We start from the raw sequence: 15,300 nt of genomic DNA on the forward strand, positions 1-15,300 counted from the left end.
ATTTTTAGTTTTCTTTTCTTTTTTCTTTTTCCTTTTTCCTTTTTCCTTTTTGCTTTTTTCTTTTTTCTTTTATTTTCTATTCTTTTTTTCCTAATTTTCCATTTCTTTATTTTCTATTCTTTTTTCCTAATTTTCCATTTCTTTTTTTTCTATTCTTTTTTTTCCTAATTTTCTATTTCATTTTACTGCACAAAACTATGAAGCATACATCAAAATTCAATATCCCATAATTATTATTTTTTTATTAAAATTCTTATTAATTATATTTCAAATTCGAATGAGCTATTTCACTTACTAAATTTTGATTTTCGTCCTATATGATTTCTTCGTAGATTGTTTTAAAATAATTTAAGGATAAGATTCAATTAATTAAATCATACAAATTTATAAATAAAAAATATAAACAAAGAAACATATATAAAACCCATTTATTAAAAAATCATATAATTAACCAAATAAATCATAGAAATAAAAAATTAGAGATTAATGTTGGATAAAATTAAAAGAGACATGATATAGAAGACGGTAATAAAAAAAAGCTCATGAATCAAATTTTATAAAAAAATATGGGTATAATACTATTTTCTTTAATAGAAAAAGAAATCAAAAAGTACTAAATAGTGAACATATCACTTTATAAATTAAGATAAGTTTTACAAATAAAAATTATCACTTCAAGATAAGATTCCTATCAACATTATCTTAGTAATCAGATAAACAATTTTAACTTCTAAAGTTTAAAAAAAATAAAATGTGTTTATTTTCTTTAAATAAGATATGATCTTCTATATTAAATAGCTAATTAAATCTATTATTCTCTTCATCCTCTTTACTCATTCTTCTAATAATTATTCATTATCTTGCTATTTAGTAATTGCTATATATATTCTTCAGGTTTAATATAATAAATCGATTTTGGATATACATTAGATTGTGCTTCGTTTTTAATATTTTTCATTTATTTTATTATGTCAGAAAATATAACTATCAATTCTAAGTGTTCAATTTTAATTTTATTGTGCTTAAATTTTTTAGGCCATCAATTAATATTTTACCAATTATATCTAGATTTTTTTTATTTATTTTATGAAATGAAATTGAAATAAGTTGTGTTTTTTACAAGTCAAATTTTGACTTCAAGTAGGTAGAAGAAATACTTTTTCTATTTGAAAAATTGTCTTTTTATTCTATTTATATGTATATATTGCATATTTTTTTAATTTTAATTTTGTTACAATTTATCCTAAAATTTTACTATTTTTAAATAAAAACCTAAAAAATTAATTTTATTCTACTTAAAATTTTAAAATTATATTTTTTATAAATATTTTTTTTCTTTTTCATTAACATAAATAGTTTTTTTTAACATATTCAAAATTTAAATATGTACATTAAAGTTAATAGTCCATAAATTTATTTATAAAAGACGTAAAGTCTAAGAATCGTGACAATCAATTGGAATTTTGGTGTCTATTTATATATAAAAAGACAAAATTGAAAAGCTATCAAACAATTTTGAAATTAAAATTGACTACGAATTAAAATTACAAATAAAATAATCAGATATCTGTTTAGCTCAGTTGGTAGAGCGTGAGGTCCTATGTTGAGATTTTTTGTTTTGACTTACTTTTTTATTTGACTTTTTCTTATATAATGGCAAGTTTTGAATTATTAAAAATTCTAAAAATAAAAATTTACCTTTTTAATATTAACTACAAATGTATTTAAATATTAAATTAACCAACATTGATTTAACGAAATAGATCATGGAAATTTATAGAAAAACATATGAATAACGAAATAAATATGGAAATTATTTTTTTAATGGATAGTAGAAATCAATAAAGTAAATCATATAAATAAAAGATTAAATAATAATATTTGGCAAAATTGAATTAGGTAAAAAGGAAGGTAAGAACCAAAAGGAACTCAATCAATCTCTCTAACAAATGGGTATAAAACTATTCTTTTAGTTACAAGACTCATCACTATTTGATTGTAAAATTGAAAAAACTTAGTTACAAGACTCATGACTATTTAATTATAAAATTGGAAAAGAAATCAAAACATGGAAAGGATTAAAAGAGGATAAACATGTCATTTGATAAATATGAAAATGAAGGACGACTCTAGAAAAAATATTTTGAATAAAATTATAAATTTGTCAAGATTTGTACAGTTTATCCTATTAAAAACTTAAAAGGGGAGTATAGTGATTTCATAAAAAAGGTTAACAAAAAAGTTTTATAATGCAAATGCAAGTAATTGATAGAGAAAATAAAAACTTTTATTTTCACTTGAATACATCAATTCTTCAATATAGAATGTAAAGAGTTTGATCAAACAAATTAATTATTTATAGATATTTTTCATGACTATTTTTGGACTATACAAGTTCACAATATCTCTCTAGGCTATTTGTTAAATTATTCTTAGTTTAAACACAAGTATACAACATATGTTTAAGTTAAGCGTCCAAAATTTGTTCATATACAACAATAAAATGTTGTTTAAATGCTTCACACTCATACAAGCAAATATGAAATAAAAGCACTTTCTCTAGAGAATAATGAGAAATTATATATGTATACTTGAAAAACAAACATAATCGAATATGTGAAAAGCCATAATCAATTATTAATATTTTCTTCCTAAATTATTTTATTTTATTGCAAATTTTTTTTATTCAAATAGTGTCTTGTTTTTAATAATACAACAATAAAATGTTGTTTAAATGCTTCACACTCATACACCGCAAATATGAAATAAAAGCACTTTCTCTATAGAATAATGAGAGATTATATATGTATACTTGAAAAACAAAGATAATCGAATATGTGAAAAACCATAATCAATTATTTATATTTTCTTCCTAAATTATTTTATTTTATTGCAAAAAAAAATTATTCAAATAGTGTCTTGTTTTTTTTGCTTTGGTTTTGTATTTTACACTTTTTTTAATAATAGTTCAAATAAAAAGTAGATTAATAGATCATAGTGATCAATTTATTCGTGGAAACTATATTGATAACTTGTTTTAACTCAAAAATTTATAATATCTTTATATATTTATTCAATTGAGTTTTAATGATGTAATACATAAAAAATATCATCGCATCAAATATAAACTTTATTAATTCACATAATATATGTATAAATATACTTATTTACAAAAAAAAAAGAAATAAAAAAAATATTTATTCCTATTTCTTTCCAAATGTCGTTTTTTCACCTGTTCATACATAAACAAACACATGCAAGGGTAAGTTATTGAAATAAAGTTTCAACAAAAAAATTATATAATTAAAACCAATTTGATTAGTAATTCATAATTAATTTAGTTTCATTTTCATTCAAACATAATCACACAAAAATCCAAATACCATTCACAATAATTCAATTTCATTTTAATCATATAGACTACATATGGGTCTATTTCCAAACACAAACATTAGATTTCATTTAAGTCCACAATACTTTGATTTCATTTCAATCACATTGACTCCACATAGATCCATTTGCAATCACAATACCTTAATCTCCTTTCAATCCTCAGTACTTTGATTTCATTTCAATCACATTAATTGCATATGGATCTATCATCTTCTGGAAGACTCATTAAATATGACCCTACTAGAGATTAACATCTTATCCAATACCCAAGACTTATATCTACACACGAATCTAAAAGAAAATTAGAGTAAGTTCAAACATCCAAAACTGTGAGATTAAGCAATTACGGTGTGTATAAATTCCCTCATTAACTTCTCACCAACTCAACTAATATCTTAGTTTATGTGACTTAGTCATCAATAAAGCTAGATGATCTATGTTAAAACATGGGTTTACATACTTAATGGACCAATACACAACATCTCATTCATTATGTATGGGATCAAGTTCATACATGCTTTCGTCATTCACATACATATCATTCGCATACAATGCATATCAATCACTCATACATTATTTAAGATTTCCAAAATTAATTACACATGTATCTCAATTTCCTACACCATCCATCATTCACACCAATCCATATCATTTAGAATTTATACAATTCAATTGATCATATATCATTGTAGATTTCTCAAAACAATTACACATACATCTCAAATTCATACACATTCCATCTTCACACCAATCCATATCATATATTCATTTTAAATTTATAAAAATAAATCATATATAATCAAATTCATTGAAGATACAAGAAGGAAAGGAAGAAAATTTAAAAAAATAAAAAATTTAAAGATAATTTCAATTACAATCCAATCATACAACTTATAAAAAGTTCAAAATGATCAATCCAAACTAAAATCCGATCAAACATCATTCTTCAATCATTTCAATACAATCTCAACTATTCAAACTCATATTCTCATCAACCCATAATCAAATTTAATAATTAACTAACTTTATACCCTAACTTGCATAATCTAGTTATTAGGTTAATTTATTATCTAAATCAACTATCTTAAGGTTCTATAAAAAACATAAATATCTTTCCTTACCTGAATTTCTTTATTCCAATGAAAATTCTAACTCAAGCAGAGGAACCACAAAATCTAGGGACCTGGAACAAATTATCCAAACATAACAAAATTTTAGTATAAGGTTAATCAAGTTGAAAGGATGCTTTTCTCAACTGACACACAAAAATTGATGACAAAATCATAAGAAAAAGTGGAGAATAAGAGATATTTAGAGTAATTAGAAACTTTATTTAAAAATCTAATTGTGTAGAATTGATCTTTAACTCCCTAACTACGACACGATGTAATCACATTTTGAAATAGATGAGATATTGAGAAGGAAATTTAGAGAGATTGGAGAGAAGGGATGGTAAAGAGAGAAAAAAAATAAGGAAGAATGAAAATTTTAGAGATATAAATGATGGGGGACTACTATGTTTTTTACGACTATTACAATATCTCGAATTACAAAAAATTTCGTCCTTGAAAATTAATTTACCAAGAAAAGATTAAGAAATGATACTCATATCCTATATTCTATTTATATTTCCAAAATATCTTTAAACAAAATGAAAATTAGTTCTAAAAATATTATAAAATATGGATCAAAGTAAAAAACTAGATTTAAAAAAAATGAATTTTTAATGGATCAGAGTTTCAAAAATAGAATAGTTTCACCAAGCTAAATTTTTTTGCCCATCCTTATCTTTGACTTAGAAATAATTCATCATTAAATTTTCAAGTTTTGATACGTAGGTAGAAAGAAAAAAAAGTATTACTTTTTTAGAAATAAAAATTACTAATGGTATTTACAATTTATTTATTTATATTGGAAGGTCAAATACAAACTAATGTATTCTCAAATTTATTTTTAAAATTCCTAAATTTATAATTTTTTAGATGAAAGCTTTTCATTTGAAACATATTGGAAAACGTATCTAAGCAAACAATTTGTAACTTTATAAAAAAATTATTATATTTGAATTAATAAACTTATTTTGAATTATATTTCAACCATCAGAGTAGCGTGGCGAAAGCTTGATGAACTAATAATCCACAGGTTCCAGGAGTGAAACTTGGCTCTGATAAGAGTTGTATTTCTGATTTTCATTTTTTTTCTATTTCATTTTACTGCACAAAACTATGAAGTCTGGAAAATAGTTAAATAAGTAAATGTTATATTTAACCTAAACCTATCCAACTTTACCCTATTCAACAATAACATCACAAATGTAATGTTATATGAATTGTGGGTTTTTTCTTTTACCTAATTTTTTTTGTAATTTTTAATCTTTTAATTATTGTTCATTAATGTCATTCATTAATAATTAAAATCTTCTTATAAAACATAAATAAAATCTCTATAAATATAGTACATTCATTTTTATTTCTTACAAATATATATATATATATATATATATATATATATATATATTAATCACTTCAAACATGTAATTTTTTATTTTAGCGTTTGCCGATATATTACTTTTTATGTTTTAGTGCATATAAATGTCACTTGTATTTTAGTTATTACAAATTCATTATTTTAGATTTTAGTTCCTAATCATCTCATTTGTTGGATACTTCTGAACCACGTCACCACTGCAACACAAGATTCATGAAAAACCCCTCCTCTTTTCTTCAAATAAAAGAATCACGATTCAGTTTTGCTTCAGACTACCAAACAACAAAAGATTCATGGAGGAAACAAATGTTACTTTACATTGTTCATGTTTCCTTTGTTCATGTTACTCTTATTATTCACAACACTAGCTGTAGCAAAAACAAATAAATAACTAATGCATACACAATATAAACAATATTTTTACGCTATCAAAATGTTCATATACAATAAATACTTCAAAAATCATTATTTTTATTGGTCAACGGTATAAACTCTACTGTATCAATGGAGATTAAATTCTTGTAACAATGGATTTTTGGACTTAACATTAATTGTTCTGTAGTTACAAACACATTTCAATGTAACCAGTATACTGATTAAAGCCTTTGTATGCAACCAAATTTAAAAATAAATTAGAAATGTTAACAAACACCCTTATTCAAAAGAAATCCTCAAGAATAAATTACAAGGATAAATTGTTTGGTAAGAGCAAAGACCATTTGCTCCTTTACACTGATCAATCTAGCTAGTTCTTAACTAAATAAACACAACATTTAATAATTCATCCAATTGCTAACCGTAGCAGGTGACCCCCTCATCAAAAAACCAGTTGAATGAAGGTTTATTGTGAAAATATTCAATTTCAAATAGTGAAATTTCTCACAAAACCCTCTTTCAGTAGTAAGGCTAAAAAATTTAGAGAAGCATTACCGGTGCTGAAAAATACCTGCTCCAGCCACCTCAGTGTCAAGAAACTAAAGGAATATTGAGGGAACACAAAAATGTGGAATGATAAAATTATACTCAGAATGCAATGTCGTCATCAGCTACAATCGGTGGAACAAATCTGAAATTTTCAAGAGTTTGCTCAAAGATGTGTCCCACTCTCAGCAGTTCTCCCTGCAATTTAATTCCAAGCCAAAGGATGATTCTGTGGCTCAATGTCAAAAATATACTCTTGCAGAATATCACATACCACATTTTCCTCAGTTATATATGTTATTTAACAAAAGTCTCCAAAATATGAGTAGGATCACATTAGTTAACTTTGACTGTATGATAACTTTCAATTTGATACTAACATAGCCCAATGCAAAAGGCTGGAGAAAGATTACTGTACGGAGGCTTATCCTTACTTATGTGAAGAGGTTGTTTCCGGACTCAAACACATGACTAACCAATTACCAAGGTACAACTTAACTGTTGCACCAAGGCTCGCCCTTTAACTTTGAATCTTATAAGCAAAGAATGATAAACTAGCTATCATAAAAATTTATGGATATTTTAACACACATGGGAGAAATCACTTGTTCATTTGTACAAGTCAAAATCACTTTTACATCACCTAATAACTTTTCAGAATTTTGTCACGAAATCTGCCACGGGGTTGAGAATTCCTATTATATTTGATTATATTTATAAATTTTTACTTCTTTCATGCTGCTGGAGTTTTAAGCAAACTTAATTAGCAATATTTCCTCTCTTTAGTATTCACCTTTCAAATTTTGATAGTCTTTCTGCTCAATATCTGTTGAACTTATACACATTCTACTTCCTTTTCCAGCTTTTCCCCACGTGTGTGGCATCACAAAATGGGAGATTTTCTATCAAATCTAGGCGCATGAAACAAAACATCCATGCTCACAGAAAAGCAGAATTTTGGAACAAAAATCTTAGATCCACCCCGAGAAAGAAAAATAGACACCATATCAAAACATTGAGATCAATGCCATTTGCATTCTTTACACAAATATCTAATTTGAGGCATAAGAGGAACCAAACTTTTTTAGAATTTTACATTAGCCCAAAAGCTTTCTATTTATTTACTTTTTCTTCCCTTGAACTTTGTTTTATCATTTTCAACTTAGTTCAAAAAGATCTATAACGTATCAGCATCTTCCTATTTAATATTTTTAAGAATTAAAGACTGGTAAAGAAAACAAAACTAACAGTTATATATTTTTTTTATCAGCAAAACTAACAGTAATATAAAGAGCTCCATCAACAAGGAGTCCATTGTAGTGGACAGGAAAAGTCAATACCTCGTTAAAGGCTGCACCAATCATTTGCAGACCAACAGGAAGGCCTGCAGGTCCATCCTCAACAAAGCCACATGGCAAAACCAAGGCAGGTAATCCAGCTAGATTAACATTTACCTGTAAAAAGAAAAATCATCAATTAAGAAGGAGAAAAAACTATGTATGATGTGTTACTGTATATGAATGAAACTTCAGACATTACAGAGAATATAAAAAACTTAACGATTGGATAATTAGGTATGCTAAATGGTGACTTAATTCCAATGGGAAATTCCCTTGTTGAGCCTCTAGAACTCGAACTACTACATTCTAAGCACATGTTGAGAATGAACTCATGCAATGCAACCAACCTGACAGTTAATGGTTAGCAAATATAATTCCTGGATGAGTTAGCACCCATCTCGATTTTCTAAAGCTTAATCTAGATTTTTTGTCAGATCTGATCACCATCAGTTATGTGGCCAGTTGAAGTGCTAACAGGGTTTGAAGTTTAAGCAGTTCATGCATGACTCGGGCTTGAGCTAAGCGGAGTTCAAGAATTTCAATACCACATGTCTAAGACTTCAAACTAACACTATCTGGACACACACAAACAATCAAAACTATGAGATAGAAATCTTGTTCAAGAATGAAATGGTTACAGTCATAATATCGCCTGCATACATAGCCAAAGGATCATTTTTCTTTTCACCTGCAAGTGCCAAAGGAAATAAAACAATTAGAACGCAGATACTAAAGTTCTATAATGCAAACACAAAGAGATGAAGACGCTAACCAATTTTATAAGCAGCTGAAGGAGCTGCAGGGGAAATCAAGATGTCATTTTGACTGAGGGCCTCCTTAAAGCTATTCCTAATTATGGTCCTTACCTGTAACATAACATTCATAAATATTTAATGTTGTCATTAAAACACTAAACTTCTAGAAGATGATGAAATTGATTAACTCCAGAAACTTAAAACTTCTTAAAGCAACATGTATTCGCGACCCATAATATAAAACTGAATTCAAACTCATTATGACTTAGATCAGATCTACGAAGCAATAAATAAAACAACATTAGTAGTACCTGCTGTGCACGTTTGTAATATGCATCATAGTAACCAGCTGAAAGGGCATATGTTCCCATCAAAATTCTCATTTTGACCTGAGACATTTCAAATTGAAAGGTAGCTTAAATAGCAATACCAACACATACATGGACCATTTCTTTTAATCCGGTGTATGTAAAGCTAAGCTACCACACATCTTGGTGCCAAATTTGGAATTAAGAAGGAATGAGAGGTGTGTACCTCGGAACCAAACCCTTCAGCTCGGGAACCTCCATAAAGAGAATCTAGTTCATCAGCATAAACTTGGTTTCCATATCTAAATATATACAAGTGGCCAATTAAAGCCAGGCTAATGGTTTATCAAAGAAAATGTATTGAGGGGAGAGTGAAATAAGAAAAGTGAGTCAAGTCACTGACCTGATACCATCATAGCGAGACAAGTTGGAAGATGATTCAGACACAGCAAGGATATAATATGCTGGCAACCCAAGGGAAAAGGATGGCAATGAGACCTGTAATAAGTTTGTAGCAAATGAAAAGGACATCCTGAAAATAGAAACTGCAAAAGGACATCAAAAGAACCAATGGAAGTCGTGATTCATAATTAGAGAAAAATGATACGGACCTCATTCACAGAGCATCCTAATTCCTCAAAATGCAAAGCAGCGGCACGAATTGCTGAAATTACTCCAGCATCAACACCCTTGTCAATAGTTTCACTGATCAGACCAACTCTCAGTCCCTTCAAGGGTTTACTTTCCAAGGAGCTCACAGAGGCAAATTGGGATTGAAAGTCAGGCACATCCTGGAAAATGAAACTATATATTATTGAAAAGACATTGGCTTAATAACAAGAACTAAATAACACTTACATCCACTGATTTCAGCAATCACCGATCTTATTGAGGAACAGATTACTAAACATTATTAATATCCCTTGCCAACAATGAGAAATTGGATGGCTTAGAACAGTTACACCAAAATTTGCAAAAACTCATACTCCTACCTACCTGCTTACTTGAGGTTGCATCAAATCTATCATGACCAGCAATTGCATGAAGGAGAATCCCAGTATCAGCAACTGATGAACCAAAGCAGCCAACGGTATCAAGTGATGATGCATATGCCATAAGTCCAAATCTTGAGACACGCCCATATGTTGGCTTCAAACCTACAACGCCACAAAAAGATGCTGGCTGCCTCACACTTCCACCAGTGTCACTTCCCAGTGATACAACACACTGTCTGGAAGAAACTGCAGCTGCTGATCCTCCTGATGATCCCCCTGGCACCCTAGACTCATCCCATGGGTTGGCAGTCACCTATTGAATGAACATATGCAGCACCTGAGTAAACCAATCGCAGTTATAAATGGGAAATACAAATAATAAAGCTAGGACCCACACACAATCCCTCTTGTTCCATGAAACTTTGCAATAACAAAGGGGAAATAACATAGCAAGAATGAAAATGAGCAACACATTATTGCATGTAAGGTCCATCAAGTCATTCATTGACAATTTTCATTCCTCATTTTCTCTACCAAAGAAACACTGGAATCCTACTTCCAATAGAACAGCTAATCAATATTTCAACTCCTAGACACAAATGAAAAGCGCAGTCATATCAAAGTCACTCATCCACAAATTAACAATGCAAGCTGGGCAGTTGACAATTTAGAACATACATTCTTAGAGACACCTCGCATCCACAATGCTCTTAAAATCACACCACTCAACACATTCAGCATCAACCTTCTGAATCTTCAATCACCTTTATAACGTAATCTACTGAACTCTCAATTCCAAAACATCAACAATAGTGTGTGCGAGGGAACAAATTCGGTCAGAGCCTTAACTATACAGAAATCCTCCTCTCTTGCCTCATTTCTGACTTAAAGCACTTCCGATATAGTAATAAAAATAAGGATTAATGGAATTTTTAGTCCGTAAAGAATATCCAAATTTTGATTTTTGTCATCAACTTTAAAACTAATAACTTTTGCCCGTGTATCTTTAAAGAGAAAAAAATAATATGTACTAACATGCTAAAATAGTGTTACATTGCCATTTATATGGTAAATTTGTTGACTTTTATAGCTTATATGGGTGGTGATAATTTGTGATTGGATGACTGAGACGCCCATTAACATTTTTTTTAAATATCCAAACATTTTCCTGCATATGGGTAGGAAAATATGGGTGATTCAAAAAATGAAGTACCCAAAAATTAAATATTAAAATCAAAATTTAGAAAATTTTCAGACTAAAACACCATTAATAATAGTATAACTAAATAATAGCAGTAGTACTAGTAGTAGAGTTTAGTTGAGCTTGAATGCTCATTCAAACCTAAATATGCATACCACGTACTAAATAAGCATCAAAAGTTAACAAAACAATTAACTCTTAAACAAAAAATTCAAATTGCAATATAAACCATAGTAAAAAAAATCGTAAATGCAGTATTAAGAGAGAACCTGAAATGCAGAAGCTTCAGTGGTACTTCCCATTCCAAACTCATCCATATTGGTTTTCCCAACCACAATTCCCCCCAATTCCCTCACCCTCTTCACCGCCGTCGCGTCGAAAGGCGGCCGGTACCCCGCCAGGACGCGCGACCCACCCGTGGACGGCATGTCCTTGGTACAAATGTTGTCCTTCACGCCGACGAGCACGCCGGCGAGGGGACCTGGGTCGTCGCCGGCGGCAATGCGGGCATCGAGTCTGCGAGCCTGAGCATGGAGGGCGTCGTCGTCTGGGAGGTGGAGGAATGCGCGGAGACGGGGCTCGACGAGGCGGAGGCGCGCGAGGCGGGAGAGGGCGAGGTCGGCGGCGGAGGCACGGCGCGAGAGGAGGGTTTGGCGGGTGGAGAGGATTTCCGAGTGCGGCGGAGGCGAGGTGGTGAGGGTTGGGGTTTGGTCTGTTAGGGAGGCGCGTGAGGTGTAGGAGTGGGAGTGGCGAGTGAGCGAGAGGCGAGAAAGGGAGCGAGGGGTTTGAAGTGTGGATAGTATCATTTTTTCAGTAAGAAAAAAAAAATGAGAATCAATGAATGAACGAAACATAACTGTTATCTCTTATACTCATGATGATAAGAAGAAGAGAAAAAAAAATTATATAATTATTTAATTTACCAAACTACCTATATTTTTTAAACTTTCATTGCAAAGTAATTAAGCTTAAAATTAGTTGCATGTCATTAATAAACAAATCAATTATACTCACCTTTTTCTAGTTGTCTCAGCAAGATGTTCTATTTAATTTTTAAATTAGTGTGGTGGAAATCTAAAAAAAGAATGATGGATAAAAATTTGAAATAATTATGTGTTGGTTAACTTTGAAAAAAATAGAGAGGTAGTAGAAAGTTATGGTGAACAATTTTACTAGTGAAACATATATATAATTGAGTACGTTGAAGCAATTGAAAGTGATACTGAAAATAATGAAGTTTGGGCAATGAGAGTGATGGTTTGAAAGATGCAATGACTGAATTTGATGTGTACCTAATGGAATGGAGTATGTTGAGATGGAATTTTATTGTGTAGTTCATGTGGAGGATGTTGGAACTAATGGAAGTAAAGAGGGTGTTGGTATAAATGCTTGTAAGGGTGGTCATTTTAGAATAAAGGATGTTAGTAAACCTTAGAGACAAGTGAGATACTCAATATGTCAATAGACGTTTGTTTTGTTAATAAGATTATGTTGAATTTGATTGACTTTTTTTTTGTGAGGTTCAACTTTGTGTAAGGATTAAAATAATGATAATATTAGGATAACCAATAACAAATTCAATGGTGAATGAACTTGATTGTCTGCACTTTTCCTTTCCAATTAACCCAACAATGTAACTCTCAAAGTCTAAATATGTTTTCGAAATGTAAAAACATCGTATCAAAACAAAACAAAAATAAAAATAAATATTTACCAAAATATCATATCATTCAATATTTCACAATGTTTTACAAAAACTAGCAACACCACACTTCTTAACAAGAAAATCATTAAAGTGGTTTCTTTTTTCACAAAAATAAATTTTATTGCATCTCACTAACACTATAACATTTTAATTATACATCCCTTACTACATAACTTAAAAACTGCAATTACCCTACACCTTCAAATTTGTCCAAAAATTAGAAATACAACAACAAATTTATAATCAATAATAATTGATTATTGGTTAATTATTCTCCCGCTATTACTACATCAAACTCCATAATCAACGAATTCTCATACCATTGTCATCAAATTAACAAAAAGTGATAGTATTATAGGAATTGAGAATGCCACCTAATTATATCTTGCATATTTTTATTTGTCACAATGCAAACCACTTGGTAAGTTTATCCAAAAGGAAAAAAGGAAGTAATGACTTGTGGTAAAACATATTTATAACTTCTTGACCACCAGTGAACAATAGTTCACTCCCAATGTCTTTAGATGATTTAGGATAATGTCATTTGGGACCTATAGAATGCATACATGTCATCCTCACAATCAATTGAGGAAAAAAATAATTGTAAGCATTCAATTCTTCAATGTAGACCATTTTCCCTTGTATGAGTTCCAAATGTTACATCCTTCCAATCATTCAAGTGCACTAATTTATACTTTAACAATAGAGGGTGAGATGAGATGTAACCTTAATAAGCATTTGATGATTGGGATGGCTCAGGACACATGTATCACATACACATGCACATTACCACACATGTAAGACTTGTTAATGTCACTGGAAAAACGTTTCGAGAAAAAAAATTATCTTGGATGGGATGTACTCATATATGCACTAAGTGGTTGGAGTGACTCAGGACACGTGTAACGTGCACAGTGACAAACATGTAGGTCTTGAATATGTCATTGAGAACATGTGTTGAGTAGAAGTTACCTTAGATGAGATGTAACTCTAACATGCATTAGATAGTTAAATTGGCCTAGAAAATGTGTCATCACATACACTTACAGGACTTCTCAATGTCACTAGAAACAAGTGTTCCATAAGAATTACCTTAAATGTGATGTAACCCTAGCATGCACTAGGGAAAACTTCATAATTTTTTTTTCATTTTTTATTATCTTTTTCTTAATTCAAAGAACATCATTTGTTTACTTTATTTCTTTAGTTTTCATCATTTTTCACTCCCCAAATCCACTTATTAAAAAAAATAAAAAGAGAAAATTAAGTAAAATATGTAGAGAAAAGATAAATTAAAAAGAGAAAATATGGAAAAGGAGGTTGAAGAATTAAAAAAAAAATAGAATTACAAGTTAAATTATATAGAATGCAACGTATAGTAAAACTTCATTTCCAATTATATTAAAAGTAAGTGATATCCAGTCACATAACAAAAATGAAAGGTTGAAAAATATATAATAAGATATATTGGTGTAGATTTTTTATTATTTTTTTAAAAATTTTATCTTTATATTCATTACTAAAATTTTATTTTTTGGTGTCTAAAAAAATTACCTATAAGTGTTTTTATTGTATAATTATAATCACAATTTTTAAATAAAAATTAAAATATTTTAAACTGTTTTAATACATATATTTATTGTATATACTTTTATCATACTTTTATTTTTTATTTTAATAAAAATTTACAAGTATTCTTATTATATAGCTATAAGATTATAAAATTAATAAAATATTACTTTTATAATTATTTTGTATATTTACCATATTTTATAATTTTAATATAATTTTTAATGATACTTGTAATTAAGTTTATTATAATAATAATAATTATTTTAATTTTTTTTTATTATCATAAAAAATATCACATATGTACCTTGACGAACGTGTATGTTCACTAATGATGACAGATTAAATATATTCTCTCAATTTAAACTAAACATGCAACTCATAATTATTTTCTGTTATTACCAACCAATCTATTAACAAAATTTGACATTAAAAATCAAAACAAATCAATCTATTAACCAAATTCACATTAAAAATAAAAAAAATCTATTGATTATAAAATTAATAAAATATTACTTTTATAATTATTTTGTATATTTTCCATATTTTATAATTTTAATATAATTTTTAGTGATACTTGAAATTAAATTTATTATAATAATTATAATAATTATTATTATTTTAAT

The 15,300-nt window shown here is 28.9% G+C and overlaps 1 protein-coding gene across 1 annotated transcript; it reads right to left on the reverse strand.

Moving 5' to 3' along the window:
* Positions 1 to 6,534: 6,534 nt before the first annotated feature.
* LOC137831209 (glutamyl-tRNA(Gln) amidotransferase subunit A, chloroplastic/mitochondrial) lies at positions 6,535 to 12,279 on the reverse strand. Its single transcript, XM_068638791.1, has 10 exons — positions 11,670 to 12,279; positions 10,201 to 10,512; positions 9,816 to 9,995; positions 9,608 to 9,702; positions 9,431 to 9,506; positions 9,208 to 9,285; positions 8,914 to 9,007; positions 8,780 to 8,829; positions 8,142 to 8,255; positions 6,535 to 6,999 (listed from the first exon to the last, which is right to left on the reverse strand). The coding sequence occupies exons 1-10, from the start codon at positions 12,252 to 12,254 to the stop codon at positions 6,904 to 6,906; spliced, it is 1,680 nt and encodes a 559-aa protein (XP_068494892.1). The 5' UTR covers positions 12,255 to 12,279; the 3' UTR covers positions 6,535 to 6,903.
* Positions 12,280 to 15,300: the final 3,021 nt, after the last annotated feature.

The sequence above is a fragment of the Phaseolus vulgaris genome, chromosome 6 (genome assembly GCF_000499845.2).
Source record: "Phaseolus vulgaris cultivar G19833 chromosome 6, P. vulgaris v2.0, whole genome shotgun sequence".
Lineage (NCBI taxonomy): Eukaryota > Viridiplantae > Streptophyta > Magnoliopsida > Fabales > Fabaceae > Phaseolus > Phaseolus vulgaris.

What these genes read in the sequence shown, in the direction of transcription:
- LOC137831209 (XM_068638791.1), bottom strand. Translation starts at nt 12,254, where the DNA reads ATGTTTCGTTCATTCATTGATTCTCATTTTTTTTTTCTTACTGAAAAA. An exon ending in CTGAAGCTTCTGCATTTCAG is followed by an intron (nt 10,513 to 11,669) that starts GTTCTCTCTTAA and finishes TTCATTCAATAG; the next exon opens with GTGACTGCCAACCCATGGGA. An exon ending in ATTACAAACGTGCACAGCAG is followed by an intron (nt 9,008 to 9,207) that starts GTACTACTAATG and finishes GTTATGTTACAG; the next exon opens with GTAAGGACCATAATTAGGAA.